Consider the following 15632-nt stretch of genomic DNA (forward strand, 5'->3'; position numbering starts at 1 on the left):
CTTTTATTTAGAAAAATGTATACAATTCCGTGACCCGGAAAAGCTTTTATGTTGGTTGCCGTCGAGACAGTGAGCATCAGTAGCAGTAGCTAGTTGTGGAAGAACACTTAGCTATATTGTTTGCTCGTAATTGTAACCAGTAAAACAAAAAAAATGCTAAGGAAAAAATCCACTAGCAGAGAAAAGAAAAGGAAAAGTTCACATACGGAAGAGCAGCATGTCGACAGAAGACGAAGGTGTACAGAGTCTAGTGTGGAGGTGAGAGAACATTGCTAGCTACGTTGGCTGCTTTGCTCATTTATACAAAAAAACGAATATTCCAAGTGTCTGTATCGCAATCACTTAATTAGTTTGTTTTATTCATGTTGTCTTTTTGGTCTCCTCACCTTCGCACCTTCCCATTACACACACACACACCAAGCCCCCCGTCCCCCACAACAACAAAGTTGAGATCACTTCTTCCTCTCTGTCCAGCAGAATCGGACCAAGGTAAAGTTGGTTTTATATTCACACATTGACGTTCAACAGACATTCTCCAACAGCCATTTAAAAAACGTAAAAACCAATAACTAATTGACTAATTCACTGTTTTGTCACAGAATCATCAAACTAGATATGATGTATTCTATAAATGTCTAGTATACTTTGACAATCTTTGGTTTGAGGAGAAATTCCAGTTCGGATTTGATAGAAATAAAAATGGCATAGACTACATGCCCCGATTTATACAGTTTTAAATGGCATAGACTACATGCCCCGATTTATACAGTTTTAAATGGCATAGACTACATGCCCCGATTTATACAGTTTTAAATGGCATAGACTACATGCCCCGATTTATACAGTTTTAAATGGCATAGACTACATGCCCCGATTTATACAGTTTTAAATGGCATAGACTACATGCCCCGATTTATACAGTTTTAAATGGCATAGACTACATGCCCCGATTTATACAGTTTTAAATGGCATAGACTACATGCCCCGATTTATACAGTTTTAAATGGCATTTGATAGATGTTATTGATGAATTTCTAGCAAGTCAACTGGATTCCCCCCCCCCCCCCCCCCCCCAAAAGGTTGTAAAAGTATTCTAGACATTTATAGAATAAATAATTTCTAGTTTGATCTTTCTGTGACAGACGGGGAATTAGTTAAATATTTTTTTGTTACAATTTTAAATGGATTTTGGTAAATGTCTGAATGTGAATATAAAACCAACTTTACCTTGATCAGAATTTATTTTCCTTTTTTAAAATTAGGCAAGTCAGTTAAGAACAAATTCTTATTTTCAATGACAGCCAAGTGGGTTATTTTTTTTATTTCACCTTTATTTAACCAGTTAGGCTAGTTGAGACCTGGCCAGGATAAAGCAGAGCAGTTACACATGGAATAAACAAATATGCAGTCAATAATACAGTAGAAAAAGTCTATATACAGTGTGTGCAAATGAGGTAAGATAAGGGAGGTAAGGCAATAAATAGGCCATGGTGGCGAAGTAATTACAATATAGCAATTAAACACTACAATGGTAGATGTGCAGAAGATGAATGTGCAAGTAGAGATACTGTGGAGCAAGATCAATAAATACAGTATGGGGATTAGGTAGTTGGATGGGCTATTTACAGGTGGGCTATGTACAGGTGTGGTGATCTGTGAGCTGCTCTGACAGCTGAGTGCTTGGTTACTTTTCCTTTACTCTGCGGTCCAACTCATCCCAAACTATCTCAATTTGGTTGAGGTCAGGTGATTGTGGAGGCCAGGTCATCTGATGCAGCACTCCATCACTCTCCTTTTTGGTCAAATAGCCCTTACACAGCCTGGAGGTGTGTTGTAAGTCGCTCTGGATAAGAGCGTCTGCTAAATGACTTAAATGTAAATGTTGTGTCATTGTCCTGTTGAAAAACAAATGATAGTCCCACAAATCACAAACCGTATGGGATCGTGTATCACTGCAGAATGCTTTGGTAGCCATACTTGTTAAGTATGCTTTCAATTCTAAATTAATCATTGCTCGTGTTTCTTGGCCCAAGCAAGTCTCTTCTTCTTGGAGTCCTTTAGTAGTGGTTTCTTTGCAGGAATTCGACCACAAAGGCCTGATTCACGCAGTCTCCTCTGAACAGTTGATGTTGAGATGTCTGTTACTCGAACTCTGAAGTATTTATTTGGGCTGCAATTTCTGAGGTTTAATGAACTGATCCTCTGCAGCAGAGAGAACTCAGTCTTCCTTTCCTGTGGCGGTCCTCATGAGAGCCAGTTTCATCATAGCACTTAATGGTTTTTGCGACTGCACATGAGGAATCATTCAAAGTTCTTGACATTTTCCATATTGACTGACCTTCATGTTTTTAAGTAATGATGGACTGTCATTTCTCATAGCCCTATCTGGTAAAGATCAAAAGACCCAAAAAAACATTATACCACCCCGACCTTGTCACAACACAACGGATTGGCTCAAACTCATTAAGAAGGAAAGAAATTCCACATTTCAATGAACACCTGTTAATTGAAATGCGTTCCAAGTGACTACCCCATGAAGCTGGTTGAACTTTTCTTTTGTTGGTTACTATATGATTAGGTTGTGTTATTGGTTGTGTTATATTTTTTTTGGTTACTACAGGTTGTGTTATGTGTTATTTCATAGTGTTGATGTCTTCACTTCTAGAATGTAAAAAAAAAAAAAAAAACTTGAATGAGTAGGTACAGTCGAAGTCGTAAGTTTACATGCACCTTAGCCAAATACATTAAACTCAGCCATCTATTTTGTGAAGTGCACCAGTCCCTCCTGCGGCAAATCACCCCCACAACATGATGCAGCCACCCCCGTGCTTCACGGTTGGGATGGTGTTCTTCGGCTTGCAAGCCTCCCCCTTTTTCCTCCAAACATAAAGATGGTCATTATGGCCAAACAGTTCTATTTTTGTTTCATCAGACCAGAGGACATTTCTCCAAATAGTACGATCTTTGTCCCCATGTGCAGTTGCAAACCGTAGCCTGGCTTTTTTTTATGGCGGTATTGGAGCAGGGGCTTCTTCCTTGCCGAGTGTCCTTTCAGGTAATGTTGATATAGGACTCGTTTTACTGTGGATATAAATACTTTTGTACTTGTTTTCCTCCAGCATCTTCACAAGGTCCTTTGCTGTTGTTCTGGGATTGATTTGCACTTTTGCACCAAAGTACGTTCGTCTCTAGGAGACAGACCGCTTCTCCTTCCTGAGCGGTATGACGGCTGCGTGGTCTCATGGTGTTTATACTTGCAAACTATTGTTTGTACAGATGAACGTGGTACCTTCAGGCGTTTGGAAATTGCTCCCGAGGATGAACCAGACTTGTGCAGGTCTACAATTATTTTTCTGAGGTCTTGGCTGATTTCTTTTGATTTTCCCATGATGTCAAGCAAAGAGGCACTGAGTTTGAAGGTAGGCCTTGAAATACATCCACAGGTACACCTCCAATTGACTCAAATGATGTCAATTAGCTTATCAGAAGCTTCTAAAACCATGATATCATTTTCTGAACATTTTCAAGCTGTTTAAAGGCAAAGTCAACTTTAATGTATGTAAACTTCTGTTGCACTGGAATTGTGATACAGTGAAATAATCTGTAAACAATTGTTGGGAAAATGACTTGTGTAATGCACAAAGTAGATGTCCTAACCGACTTGCCAACACTATAGGATCTTAACAATAAATGCGTGGAGTGGTTGAAAAACAAGTTTTAATGACACCAACCTAAGTGTATGTAAACTTCCAACTTCAACTGTATGTCCAACTATTGACTGGTACTGTATGTGTGTGTGTGTATGTATGTATATGTGTGTGTATATATATATATATACATATACACACACACACACACATCTCTTGAATTTCCAATAAGTTTGAAAAAAATATAGATAGGATTTGTAGGCTATATTGCTCAGCCCTTACACACAAGTTAAATATCAAAACCAACTGAATCGATTGTATTAGTTTGGGGGAAGGCCAACACACATATGAAACATTCATGTATATTTAATGTTAGATGGCTAGTTTGTCTCGGGAGATGAACTAGAGATGGGTTATTTTACCTGAAATTCATATGGTCCTTTTTGTTTTGCTGGTTCTTCGTAGAATTTTCATGCAAAATCTGACTTTTTTTAATCCACTGGAAACAAAGTTGGTTTCTAACGTGATCGGTCTGTTCGGGGTGTAAGAGTTTTTTTTAGGAACACTGCATTTTTCACTTCAGTGGTTACTTGCATTCTACCTTTTGACACAATGTTGGCCCTCATTGACTCGGTTACTCCTGGTGAAAAAAACGTACTGCTATATGACTCCTTGAAACAGGACTCCTTGAAACAGGACTCCTTGAAACAGGACTCCTTGAAACATGACTCCTTGAAACATGACTCCTTGAAACATGACTCCTTGAAACATGACTCCTTGAAACATGACTCCTTGAAACAGGACTCCAAGGAGGAGCAGGCGGATCTGGAGCTGATTGAGCCTGGCAGTGACGTCGAGGAGGGAGGACTGGACCTGAGTGTGCCATTTAAACCCATCAGTGCCTATGTCGCAGACAGACATGAGATGCTCGATCAGTGCTTTCACGTGCTGGGAGAGAATAAGCTGCAGAAGATGCTGCCTGATGAACTCAAGGTGATTGTGTAGTGAAATTCAGGGGGTAGCATGAAAAGGACTGGAACCAGGGGTCCCTGCGTCAGGGGTGTTGGCTGTGCAGTGGCTAGGCCTAACCTAATTTCTAACTCCTAGCCCATGTGTGAGTTTGGTCAGCACATCTGTTCTATGCTACTTAATGTAAAGATTGGATGTGTGTTTGGTCAGCACATCTGTTCTATGCTACTTAATGTAAAGATTGGCTGTGTGTTTGATGCATTGTGGACAATCAGTTAAGAGTATAGTCAGACAGTACCATTAGCCACATTTGAGTAATTTCCCTGTTTTAAATTTGATTTGGTGCTGTGGGCATTTGCCATTTTTTTTTTTTTTGTATAAATTTGTACTACATTGATAGGTTAAAAGTAGACTGTTATGGTATCTTGTCTCCCTCCTCCCATCTCTTGTTTCCAGATTTGTTCTCTCTTGTTTTGTTTTTACAGAGCTGTAGTCTGGATTACATCTTGTTTTTTGATTTTACAGAGCTGTAGTCTGGATTACATCTTGTTTTTTGATTTTACAGAGCTGTAATCTGGATGAAATCAAGACATTGTGCAGGGAGCAGCTGGAGCAGCTGTCTCAAAGCCACCTCCTTCAGATACTGGAGGGTAAGCCCATGGGTCCATTCAGCATCACGAGGTGGTGGTCTACTGTTAACCCTGCTGTCTTGTCGGTTCTCTTGGTCTGTTATATACTGCGTGGTGTTCAGTAGACACAAAATGGGGAAGTAGGCTATTACCTGAACTTTTCCCAACAAGAACTCTACAATTAAAAATATATCTATCTTTTAATGTTTTGCTACGTTGTGTCATTCTGAACACGACCCATTTTCACCTCATTAATCCGATGGTGTGTTTGGTTGATGTTCTCAAAAGGTGAAGAGCTGACTGGTTCATCTGAAGGGGATATGGAAAATGGCGCCACCGATAGCCAGTGAGTAGAACTGCATTTAATTGGAGCATAATGCTGCTTCTTCTCTTATCATAATCCGTTGCAAGGACCTGAAAAGGTCATGTTATCGCTGATGTTTTTGCTGTTGTGTTCGACCTGTGTAGCGAGAACCAATTGTAAGACATGGTTTTGTGTACACACAATAGGCCAAACTGCTTATTTGCTGTAAAAAGCTAATTTTTTTTCGTTCTACAAAGAATGTTTTACTCTTATAGATTTATATTGCTTTGCTATTACTGGTCTGTAGGCTAGTTGACATTTTGGTGCTAGTTGCAGGTAGAAATGCAAACATTTGTCATAATCGTATCCTGATTTTAAAAAACAACATTTTTATTCATTGTATCTGTTTGGTCAATGTTAGTCTGGAAGTGATTCAACAAAGTGTTTTTATTTTCATTCTTTCTGTAAAGGCAGGATAATAATGTGGATTCTACGTCGTCCCTCAAAGAGAGTGTTGAAGTGGAGATCAAACAAGGTACTGGTAGCTGATATTGGTCTAGACAAGTTGTTCCCAAACTTTCTATAGTCCCGTACCCCTTCAAACATTCAACCTCCAGCTGTGTACCCCCTCTAGCACCAGGGTCAGCTCACTCTCAAATGTTGTTTATTTGCCATCATTGTAAGCCTGCCACACACACACACAAACTATACGATACATTTATTAAACATAATAATGAGTGAGTTTTTGTCACAATCCGGCTCGTGGGAAGTGACCAAGCTCTTATAGGACCAGGGCACAAATTTTGCTCTTTATTTAACCATCTTGCATATAAAACCTTGTTTGTTCATCAAATTGTGAATAACTTACCGCAGGTTAATGAGAAGGGTGTGCTTGAAAGGATGTACATAACTCTGCAATGTTGGGTTGTATTGGAGTCTCAGTATTAAATCATTAAATCATGCTAATGAGGGCCGAGAATCCACTCTCCCATAGGTACGTGTTTGCAAAGGGCATCAGTGTCTTAACAGCACAATTTTCCAAGGCAGGATACTCTTGAGCGCAGCCCAATCCAGAAATCTGGCAGTGGCTTCTGATTAAATTCAATTTTTACAGTACCACTTGTTGCAATTTCAATGAGGCTCTCTTGTTCAGATATCAGTAAGTGGGCTGGAGGCAGGGCATGAAAGGGATAACGAATCCAGTTGTTTGCGTCTTCCATTTTTGGGAATGTAATTGCGCACCCAGCTCACTCAGGTGCCACGCTATATATCACATTTGACATTGTCCGTAAGCGTGTTAATTTGCACATTAAAAAAAATCATACAATGATGGAAAGACCTGTTGTCCTTGTTAATAATGCAGACAGAAAAGAGCTCCAACTTCTTAATCGTAGCCTCAATTTTGTCCCCGTACATTGAATATAGTTGCGGACAGTCCCTGTAATCCCAGATTCAGATCATTCAGGCGAGGAAGAAACCATCCAGATAGGCCAGTCATCATACAAGCAGTCAGACAAGTGAAAATTATGGTCAGTTAAGAGAACTTTAAACTCGTCTCTCAATGAAAAAAAAAAGTGTCAATACTTTCCCCCTTGATAACCAGCGCACTTCTGTATGTTGTAAAAGCGTTACATGGTCGCTGCCCGTATCGGTGCAGAAAATACATGAGTTCAGGGGCCTTGCTTTAACAAAGCCTCTTGGTGGATGCTGCATAGAATTCAATGGCTTGTATGCAAAGCAATAATTGTTTCAAAACATCTCCTGCTATGTCACTGATGCGTCGTGAAACAGGGTTGTTTGATGAAGGCTTTGTCTGTAGGTTTTTTGGGCCTTTTCCCCCAGCATTGTCCCAGCTATATCTGTAGCAGCAGGAAGAATGAAGTCCTCCACAATAGTATGGGGCTTGTCTGTCCTAGTCACTCGGTAGCTCACCATATAAGACGCTTCTAGCACCTTCTTATGAATGGTATCTGTTGCTTTTATACATGTCTTACTACTCAAAAGTCGTCTTAAATCTCGCTCAATCATCTCCTGTGGCTTATTTGTCAAATGGGCATGTTTTAATTTCTACATGTCTACGCAAGAGTGAAGGTTTTAATGGACTGTTTGAAAATGTGAATCACATTTTGGGAAATAGCCGGTCTAGATTTTTTACGGCATATTGGCCACACTCTGCTCTCGTGTCAGATGAAAGGAAAATGCGTGCACTTACGATGGATGCATCAAGAATTATTTTTGTTTTTGTTGCTCATCGTATAAAGTGCTTCTTGTTGACCGCTGATATGCTTCATTTTGGGGGGGTAACATGACCCATTTACACACATGGGAATTGGCCTGTATGAAAAATGTTTCTTACAGAAGAAATATGGAAAGCAAACGCGTAACCATGGTAACAATTAAAAGGAAACGGTTTGGCGATTTATTTCAAAATGATTCAACTAAAAGGTGAGGGACACCACAGTTCACCTGACAAGACTGAATCCTGACGGCACGCTGTTGATTGTATGGGCATTTTACAATTACTGTTCTCGCTGCATTTGTTGATAAGGAAATCTAAAAAATACTCTGGATTCATTCAGTAACATAAGACTGTTCCTGGTACATGGTGTAACGTAAGACAAAACAACAACAAATGACAAGTGTTTGTGTGAGAGGTCTAACTGGTGTTTCCAAGTGGCCACACATCTCTCCAAAGTGTGCACAGTTCTTAAGCAATTTCAATGCACTTTTTTATTTTATTTTACCTTTATTTAACTAGGCAAGTCAGTTAAGAACAAATTCTTATTTTCAATGACGGCCTGTTCAGGGGCAGAACGACAGATTTGTACCTTGTCAGCTCGGGATTTGAACTTGCAACCTTCCGCTTACTAGCACAACGCTCTAACCACTAGGCTACCCTGCCGCCCCGGGTAGCCTAGTGTTGTTCTCCTGTCTGTGTCTGAGGAACTAATGCAAACACACTTGTAGTTTAATTTAAAACAAAGCCCTGGATCCCCGACGTCTCACAATTACATTTACATTTACATTTAAGTCATTTAGCAGACGCTCTTATCCAGAGCGACTTACAAATTGGTGCGTTCACCTTAAGACATCCAGTGGAACAGCCACTTTACAATAGTGCATCTAAATCTTTTAAGGGGGGGGGGGGGGTGAGAAGGATTACTTTATCCTATCCTAGGTATTCCTGAAAGAGGTGGGGTTTCAGGTGTCTCCGGAAGGTGGTGATTGACTCCGCTGTCCTGGCGTCGTGAGGGAGTTTGTTCCACCATTGGGGGGACAGAGCAGCGAACAGTTTTGACTGGGCTGAGCGGGAACTGTACTTCCTCAGTGGTAGGGAGGCGAGCAGGCCAGAGGTGGATGAACGCAGTGCCCTTGTTTGGGTGTAGGGCCTGATCAGAGCCTGGAGGTACTGAGGTGCCGTTCCCCTCACAGCTCCGTAGGCAAGCACCATGGTCCACACCACAATTACTGTTTGCGCAATCCCAAAATGGTCCATTTTTATAAAGCACAATCTAGATTTAGGTGGTCATGATTTGAAATCTTGTTCTATTGCCAACGTGACTACCAAAGTTATAAAATACAATCTTAATAGTGTTAGGCTTTCACAAGGCAATTCGGGGAAACGGATTGTAATTTTGGTGAGCATAGAAAGAGGTCATGAGTACATTCAGGTGCACGTGCCACAGTGAATTTTCTTCACAATAAACCAAACCGGCTCATTCCGTTTAGAACAACCCAGGGTATAACGCCGTGTCATCTTGTAACTACATCAAACATTGTTTTATAATTCGTAAATGTGAAGTGCATGTTTGGACTCACGGGTGTTTTGGCTCGTTTGTATGACAATCATAGCAGTATTTTACTATAATCAAGGACACATTGAGTCCTCTTTAATTTACAGCATTTCTCTCTGACAAAACATTTCCGAAAGTTGCCCAATTAGCAGGAGGGTAGGAGGGAGGACGACGACTTCCTGTCACGTGGTGCTCAAGTTCAGAACAGCTGTCAATCAAAACCCCCCCCATACAGAGCTGTGAAGCAGAGACCCTGAGGTCTGACGACTTGTTGAGCATCTTACTGTACAGCCACTGTGTTCCAATGTAGGCGCTTATCAGCGTCCAAATCTGCCATTTCCAACCTGTATAGGAGTGTAAAACAGTGGATTTTATAAAGCACAAAATATTTAAGTTACTTTTGTGGTGTAGTATTACTTTAAGTCAATCGTCATAAAAACATTACTGAGTTTTGTGGGCCCTGATGTCTGCAGTAGTGCTGCACGGGGGTCAGCTGTTTGTTCATCCTATTGTATGAAAATTTGAGGCCCGACCCTAAACCCGGAAATATATAAAATGTGCTGTAGGCTACAGTCAGATGGTGGAACGATTTATTTTTATGGGGGTGAAGGATATATATATATATATATATATATTTTTTTTTTTTGTTGCCTAATTTAGATATGGTTCTGCTTAGAATTTCCAGGATTTTGGTAAGCTATTTGTAAGTCAACTTGTCTATAATTAGATACATGCAGCTTCTCTTTTGTGGTATGTTGCCCTACAAGACTAAATAATCCTTTGCCTACCTGAATGTCATAAATGATAGAATGAATGCTTCAATCTAGTTGACATCGGTAATGTCTGCTGGGATGGTTGATGAGTGTGACGAACAGACTCCTTTTGACCCCAAACTGATTCCTGTCACTTTATCTGCAGAAGGTGGTGGCTCGGAGGAGAGCGACGTCCTTAGCATCAACGCCGACACCTACGACAGTGACATCGAGGGACACAAAGACGAGCCGTCTGAAAAAACTGAGGAAGCCGCCAGGACACCGGAAGTAGTTGCTGGAGAAACATCTAACCCCGGCCCCTCCGCGACCTTTGCCCCTGCCGACGGGAAACCCTCTGCGGACAAACCCCCCGAACCGAAGAAAGAACTCCAGAAGGACATAGACAAAAGCGTTAGCGAGATCCTAGCTTTAGCATCGACGCCTGACCAGGAAGACGCAAAGAAAATGATGGTGCCGCCACTAGCCGCTGCTCCAGAGGCCCCCTTGTTGGTTACGAGGCTACCCGCTCAGAGTGCACCCGTCCCTGGCCTGGCTCCAGCGCCAAGCCAGCCCTCAGCCCAGCAGCTGGAGCTCCTGGAGTTAGAGATGAGAGCTAGGGCCATTAAGGCCCTAATGAAAGCCAACGATGTGAAGAAACAGACATAAACAAGGCAGGCTAAGGCTCTCAAAGACTTGTCGTTTTTAGATATTTCTAAAATAATTTCATTCTCAGAAAAGGAGTCATATGAGTCACTTGTTCTTTTTGAATTTTAAGGCTTGTAATCGAGTAAAGTTTTTTCCCCCTTCTACTTAACATGCTTTGTACATATTTATTTGAGAGAATGTGTTCAGTGGATTCTCTATCACGGGAACCGACGGCCCGAGCCGTGAGCATATGGAGCAGCTGCACACACACTTTCAAAATAGGAGTGCAAATGTACACTGACTGTACAAAACATTAAGGACACGTTCCTAAAATTGAGTTGCACCCCCTTTTGCCCTCAGAACAGCCTCAATTCATCAGGGCATGAATTCTACAATATGTTGAAGTGTTCCACAGGGATGCTGGCTCATGTTTACTCCAATGCTTCCCACAGTTGTCAAGTTGGCTGGATGTCCTTTGGGAGGTGGACCATTCTTGATACACACGGGAAACTGTTGATTGTGGAAAAACCCAGCAGCGTTGCAGTTCTTGACAAAAAACTGGTGCGCCTTGGCACCTACTACCACACCCCGTTCAAGACACTTAAATATTTTGTCTGGCCCGGTCACCCTCTGAATGGCACACATACACAATCCATGTCTCAATCGTCTCAAGCCTTAACAATCCTAATCTAACCTGTCTCCTCCCCTTCATCTAAACTGATTTAACAACTGACATCAATAAGGGATTATAGCTTTCACCTGGGGTGTCATTCGTGTCACACTAAATATCTGCCTGGGCCATTTTCTGAAAAGACTGCACACTTACAAAAAATATTGAGTTATCATCTTGGCTCATGCCATACATACCCATGTTTCTGTTTATAAATCAGGTCCTGAAACACGCGTGAGCGAGCATTAAAACTCCGCCTGAAAAGAAAAAAAGATGAAGTCTATTTAGTGTGAGAATATCGCCCGTATGTGTTATATACTTTGGAAGTATTTTGCATTAGGCCGAGGCAGTTTTTCTAAAGTGAAGAGCAGTAAGCAAACACGGACAACGTTTTTATGAAAGACGACTGCAAATTACTGTGCACCTGTAAACCGACCGTTAGATTTTAATAGGGGATTATGTTTTGCATGGACTTCCTTTAACCTATGCTGCTGCACTGCTTACATTCTGAAACATTGTTCGCCTTTCACTGTAAGTAGACAGACTTCAATGCTAAACATCCAACTGTCTGTTCACCTGTTACATTCTACTGTAAGCTACAGAACGTTTTCCTTTCTGACGTATAGAGCAAAATACCTGCGCTAATAGCGTATCTAATACACCCAATTAAATGAGAAATGCACATGGTAATTTTAGGGCTATGACTATTTCGGGAACACGAACCCATCATGGCCAAAAAAAGTGAAGTGGGTTCAATGTTTATAAAAAAATATGGATTGTGTATAAATGCAATATTGTTTACTCAAAATTCGTTTTCAGACGTAACCTACAACAGTCTGTTCCACCGTTAAAAAATAATAATAATTTTAAAAAACTGCGCTCATGATTGGATTGCATAGAGCAAAATACTAAATGTTTTATCTGTCCAGAGTTCAGTATGTGGGGTCGGTCTGTCATAAACCTAGTTTTGGAGCATTCCGTATTATTCTGTACGTAAATCTGTAAATGCATTTAGTATGTGTTACGTTTCTTTTGTTATGTATTCATTTGTGGATGTCCATCACCCATTTTGTATGATATGTTACGAATTAGAGAAATGTATAAAATTGTTACGAATTGTAGCTACATGGCTAATGTTAGCTAGCTGTCTTACATTTGGGGTTAGGGTTACATGTAGGAGTTAGGTTAGGGTTAGCTAAAATGCTAAGTAGTTACAAAGTAGCGTAAAAAGTAGTGAGTAGTTGAAAAATAGCTCATCAGCTAAAATACTAAAGTTGTCAGTGATGAGTTTTGAACTAACAACCTTTTGAGTTGTTGGACGTTCACGTTATTCACCCACCGAAACCAACAACCCTTTTATTTTTGCCTTAAAGCAACCATCTGTTTTATGTAACCATGCCAACCGTTACATATACTAATTTCAGTGTCCTGGATTTCTATGTATTATGTTACGTCTGGAGTAGGAGACCTTGCTTTAGTGTCAATGGGGGGTGGGGGCAGTCCATTGTGCTAATACCGTGGAGATGGGCTAAAAACACTCAAATTAACTTTTTTGTGATGTTTTTAATTTCTTTAATTTCAGCTCATGAAGCATGGGACCAGGTTGCATTTAAAAATATATATTTTTGTTCAATGTATATAGTTCAAGTTCAAAGGCCGAGACCATTCTGGCACATTTTGTGAACAAATTTGTTAACTTCCCTGTTCGTGAGCATTTCTCCTTTGCCAAGATAATCCATCCACCTGACAGGTTTGGCATATCAAGAAACTGATTAAACAGCATGGTCATTACAGAGGTGCACCTTGTGCTGGGGACAATAAAAGGCTTCTCTAAAATGTGCATTTTTTGTCACGTGTAACCACGCCAGCCCAGGACCTCCACATCGAGCTGTTTTACCCGTGGAATCGTCTGAGACTAGCCACCTGGACAGCTGATGAAACTTTGGAGTATTTCTGTCTGTAATGAAGCCATTTTGTGGGGGGAAACTCATTCTGATTGGCTGGGTCTGGCTCCCCAATGGGTGAGCATATGCCCCATCCATGGCTGCCCAGTCATGTGAAATACATAGATTAGGGTCTATGGAATTCATTTCAATTGACTGATTTCCTTATATAAACGGTAACTCTGTAAAATTGTTGATAGTCACGTTGCGTTTGAATGTTTTTTTGTTCAGTATAATTCCACTGCAAGATTCCCCTCCTCCCAAATTGTGCCCCCCCCACCAATTTCAACTGCCCCCTTAGTCACTTTATCCTGGAGTGTAGGCCGTCATTGTAAATAAGAACTTGTTCCTAACTGACATGCCTAGTTAAATAAAAAATCCTGGCTCCTGATTAGTCTGCTTGGCAAGTCATTTTAAATGTTTTCATGCCGACTGCTTCAAACAATGGCGCCAAAAGAAGTCAAGACCCCAAGCTTCTGCAACCTCATTTTCAGACGGTCAGGTGACCATGCCCGTGCGCTCATTAGATCTGCCCCACAGGAGGCCCACCTCCTACAGAATATTTGATTTATTTATTTAACTAGGCAAGTCAATTAAGAACAAATTGCCTTAGACCGCTGTGCCACTCGGGAGACAGAAATGCAGTGCCTAGTGAAACACACCCCTTGCACAGTTGTCACATTTTGCTGCCTTTTAGTGTGAAAAATCTCCCTCAAGATCTACATAAATACAGAACTACATACAGTTGAAGTCGAAAGTTTACATACACCTTAACCAAATACATGTAAACTCAGTTTTTCACAATTCCTGACATTTAGTCCTAGTAAAAATTCCCTGGTTTAGGTCTGTTAGGATCACCACTTTATTTTAAGAATGTGAAATGTCAGAATAATAGTAGAGAGTGATTTATTTCAGCTTTTATTTCTTTCATCACATTCCCAGTGGGTCAGAAGTTTACATACACTCAATTAGTATTCGGTAGCATTGCCTTTAAATTGTTTATTTTGGGTCTAATGTTTTGGGTAGCCTTCCACAAGCTTCCCACAATAAGTTGGGTGAATTGTGGCCCATTCCTCCTGACAGAGCTGGTGTAACTGAGTCAGGTTCGTAGGCCTCCTTGCTCGCACACGATTTTTCAGTTCGGCCCACAAATCTTCTATAGGATTGAGGTCAGGGTTTGTGACGGCCACTCCAATACCTTGACTTTATTCTCATTAAGCCATTTTGCAACAACTTTGGAAGTATGCTTGGGGTCATTGTCCATTTGGAAGACCCATTTGCGACCAAGCTTTAACTTCCTGACTGATGTCTTGAGATGTTGCTTCAATATATCCACATATTTTCCTCACTCATGATGCCATCTATTTTGTGAACTGCACCAGTCCCTCCTGCAGTAAAGCACCCCCACAACATGATGCTGCCACCCCCATGCTTCACGGTTGGGATGGTGTTCGGCTTGCAAGCCTCCCCCTTTTTCCTCCAAACATAAAGATGGTCATTCTGGCCAAACAGTTCTATTTTTGTTTCATTTACATTTACATTTAAGTCATTTAGCAGACGCTCTTATCCAGAGCAACTTACAAGACCAGAGGATATTTCTCCTTTACTGTGGATATAGATATAGATACTTTTGTACCTGTTTCCTCCAGCATCTTCACAGGGTCCTTTGCTGTTGTTCTGGGATTGATTTGCACTTTTCGCACCAAACTTGAAGATAAATCTAACATATTTTTATTATATATTCTGTACTCAGATATGACACTGCCGTAGAGACTGGGGTAGAAGATTTACATTTACATTTAAGTCATTTAGCAGACGCTCTTATCCAGAGCGACTTACAAATTGGTGTTGTTTATTATGTTTATTTTGAGAGGGTACAGAAGGTTTCCAAAGAGAGAATTAAGACATTTACATTTGTGATGGGTACAGCTGCACAAAGGAGAGGTTTACTATGAAAGTTAAATATTTTAGTTGTGTTTTTGGGACCCTTTGAAACCAGAAAGGCAGTGTTGTTGACAATTCTCCATGTGTTTCCCTTTTATAACACTAGATGGTATACTTACTCTATCATACGTGGTCATTTCCTTAGAGCCACCATGCAGCCTATCTCAGTTGCTGTTATCTGTCCTCCCACTCTTTATCTGCACTGATTGGACAATACTTGATATGTTAAAAGGCTCATTGTCAGGCTGGCTTTCTCCTGGTCAGTTCTCATTGTATCTTCAGCCCCATATACTACCCACCATTGCGACCTGTACGCTCTCGTTGGCTGGCCCTCG

General features: G+C 40.8%; 1 protein-coding gene across 1 annotated transcript; it reads left to right on the forward strand.

Annotated features, from left to right (window-relative positions):
- Positions 1 to 30: 30 nt before the first annotated feature.
- On the forward strand, positions 31 to 10909 carry LOC115117673 (caspase activity and apoptosis inhibitor 1). Its single transcript, XM_029646160.2, has 6 exons — positions 31 to 258; positions 4449 to 4640; positions 5182 to 5266; positions 5534 to 5591; positions 6020 to 6084; positions 10262 to 10909. Exons 1-6 carry the CDS (start codon positions 154 to 156, stop codon positions 10759 to 10761), a joined length of 1005 nt encoding a protein of 334 aa, XP_029502020.2. The 5' UTR covers positions 31 to 153; the 3' UTR covers positions 10762 to 10909.
- The last annotated feature ends 4723 nt before the right edge of the window (positions 10910 to 15632 follow it).

This window comes from Oncorhynchus nerka, linkage group LG8, assembly GCF_034236695.1.
Source record: "Oncorhynchus nerka isolate Pitt River linkage group LG8, Oner_Uvic_2.0, whole genome shotgun sequence".
In the NCBI taxonomy this organism is placed as follows: domain Eukaryota; kingdom Metazoa; phylum Chordata; class Actinopteri; order Salmoniformes; family Salmonidae; genus Oncorhynchus; species Oncorhynchus nerka.

Excerpts from the sequence above, each read along its gene's own strand:
- LOC115117673 (XM_029646160.2), top strand. The coding sequence starts at position 154 with ATGCTAAGGAAAAAATCCACTAGCAGAGAAAAGAAAAGGAAAAGTTCA. Across the intron at positions 5,267-5,533 it reads CCTCCTTCAGATACTGGAGG|GTGAAGAGCTGACTGGTTCA; the intron begins GTAAGCCCATGG and ends TGTTCTCAAAAG. Across the intron at positions 6,085-10,261 it reads TGAAGTGGAGATCAAACAAG|AAGGTGGTGGCTCGGAGGAG; the intron begins GTACTGGTAGCT and ends CTTTATCTGCAG.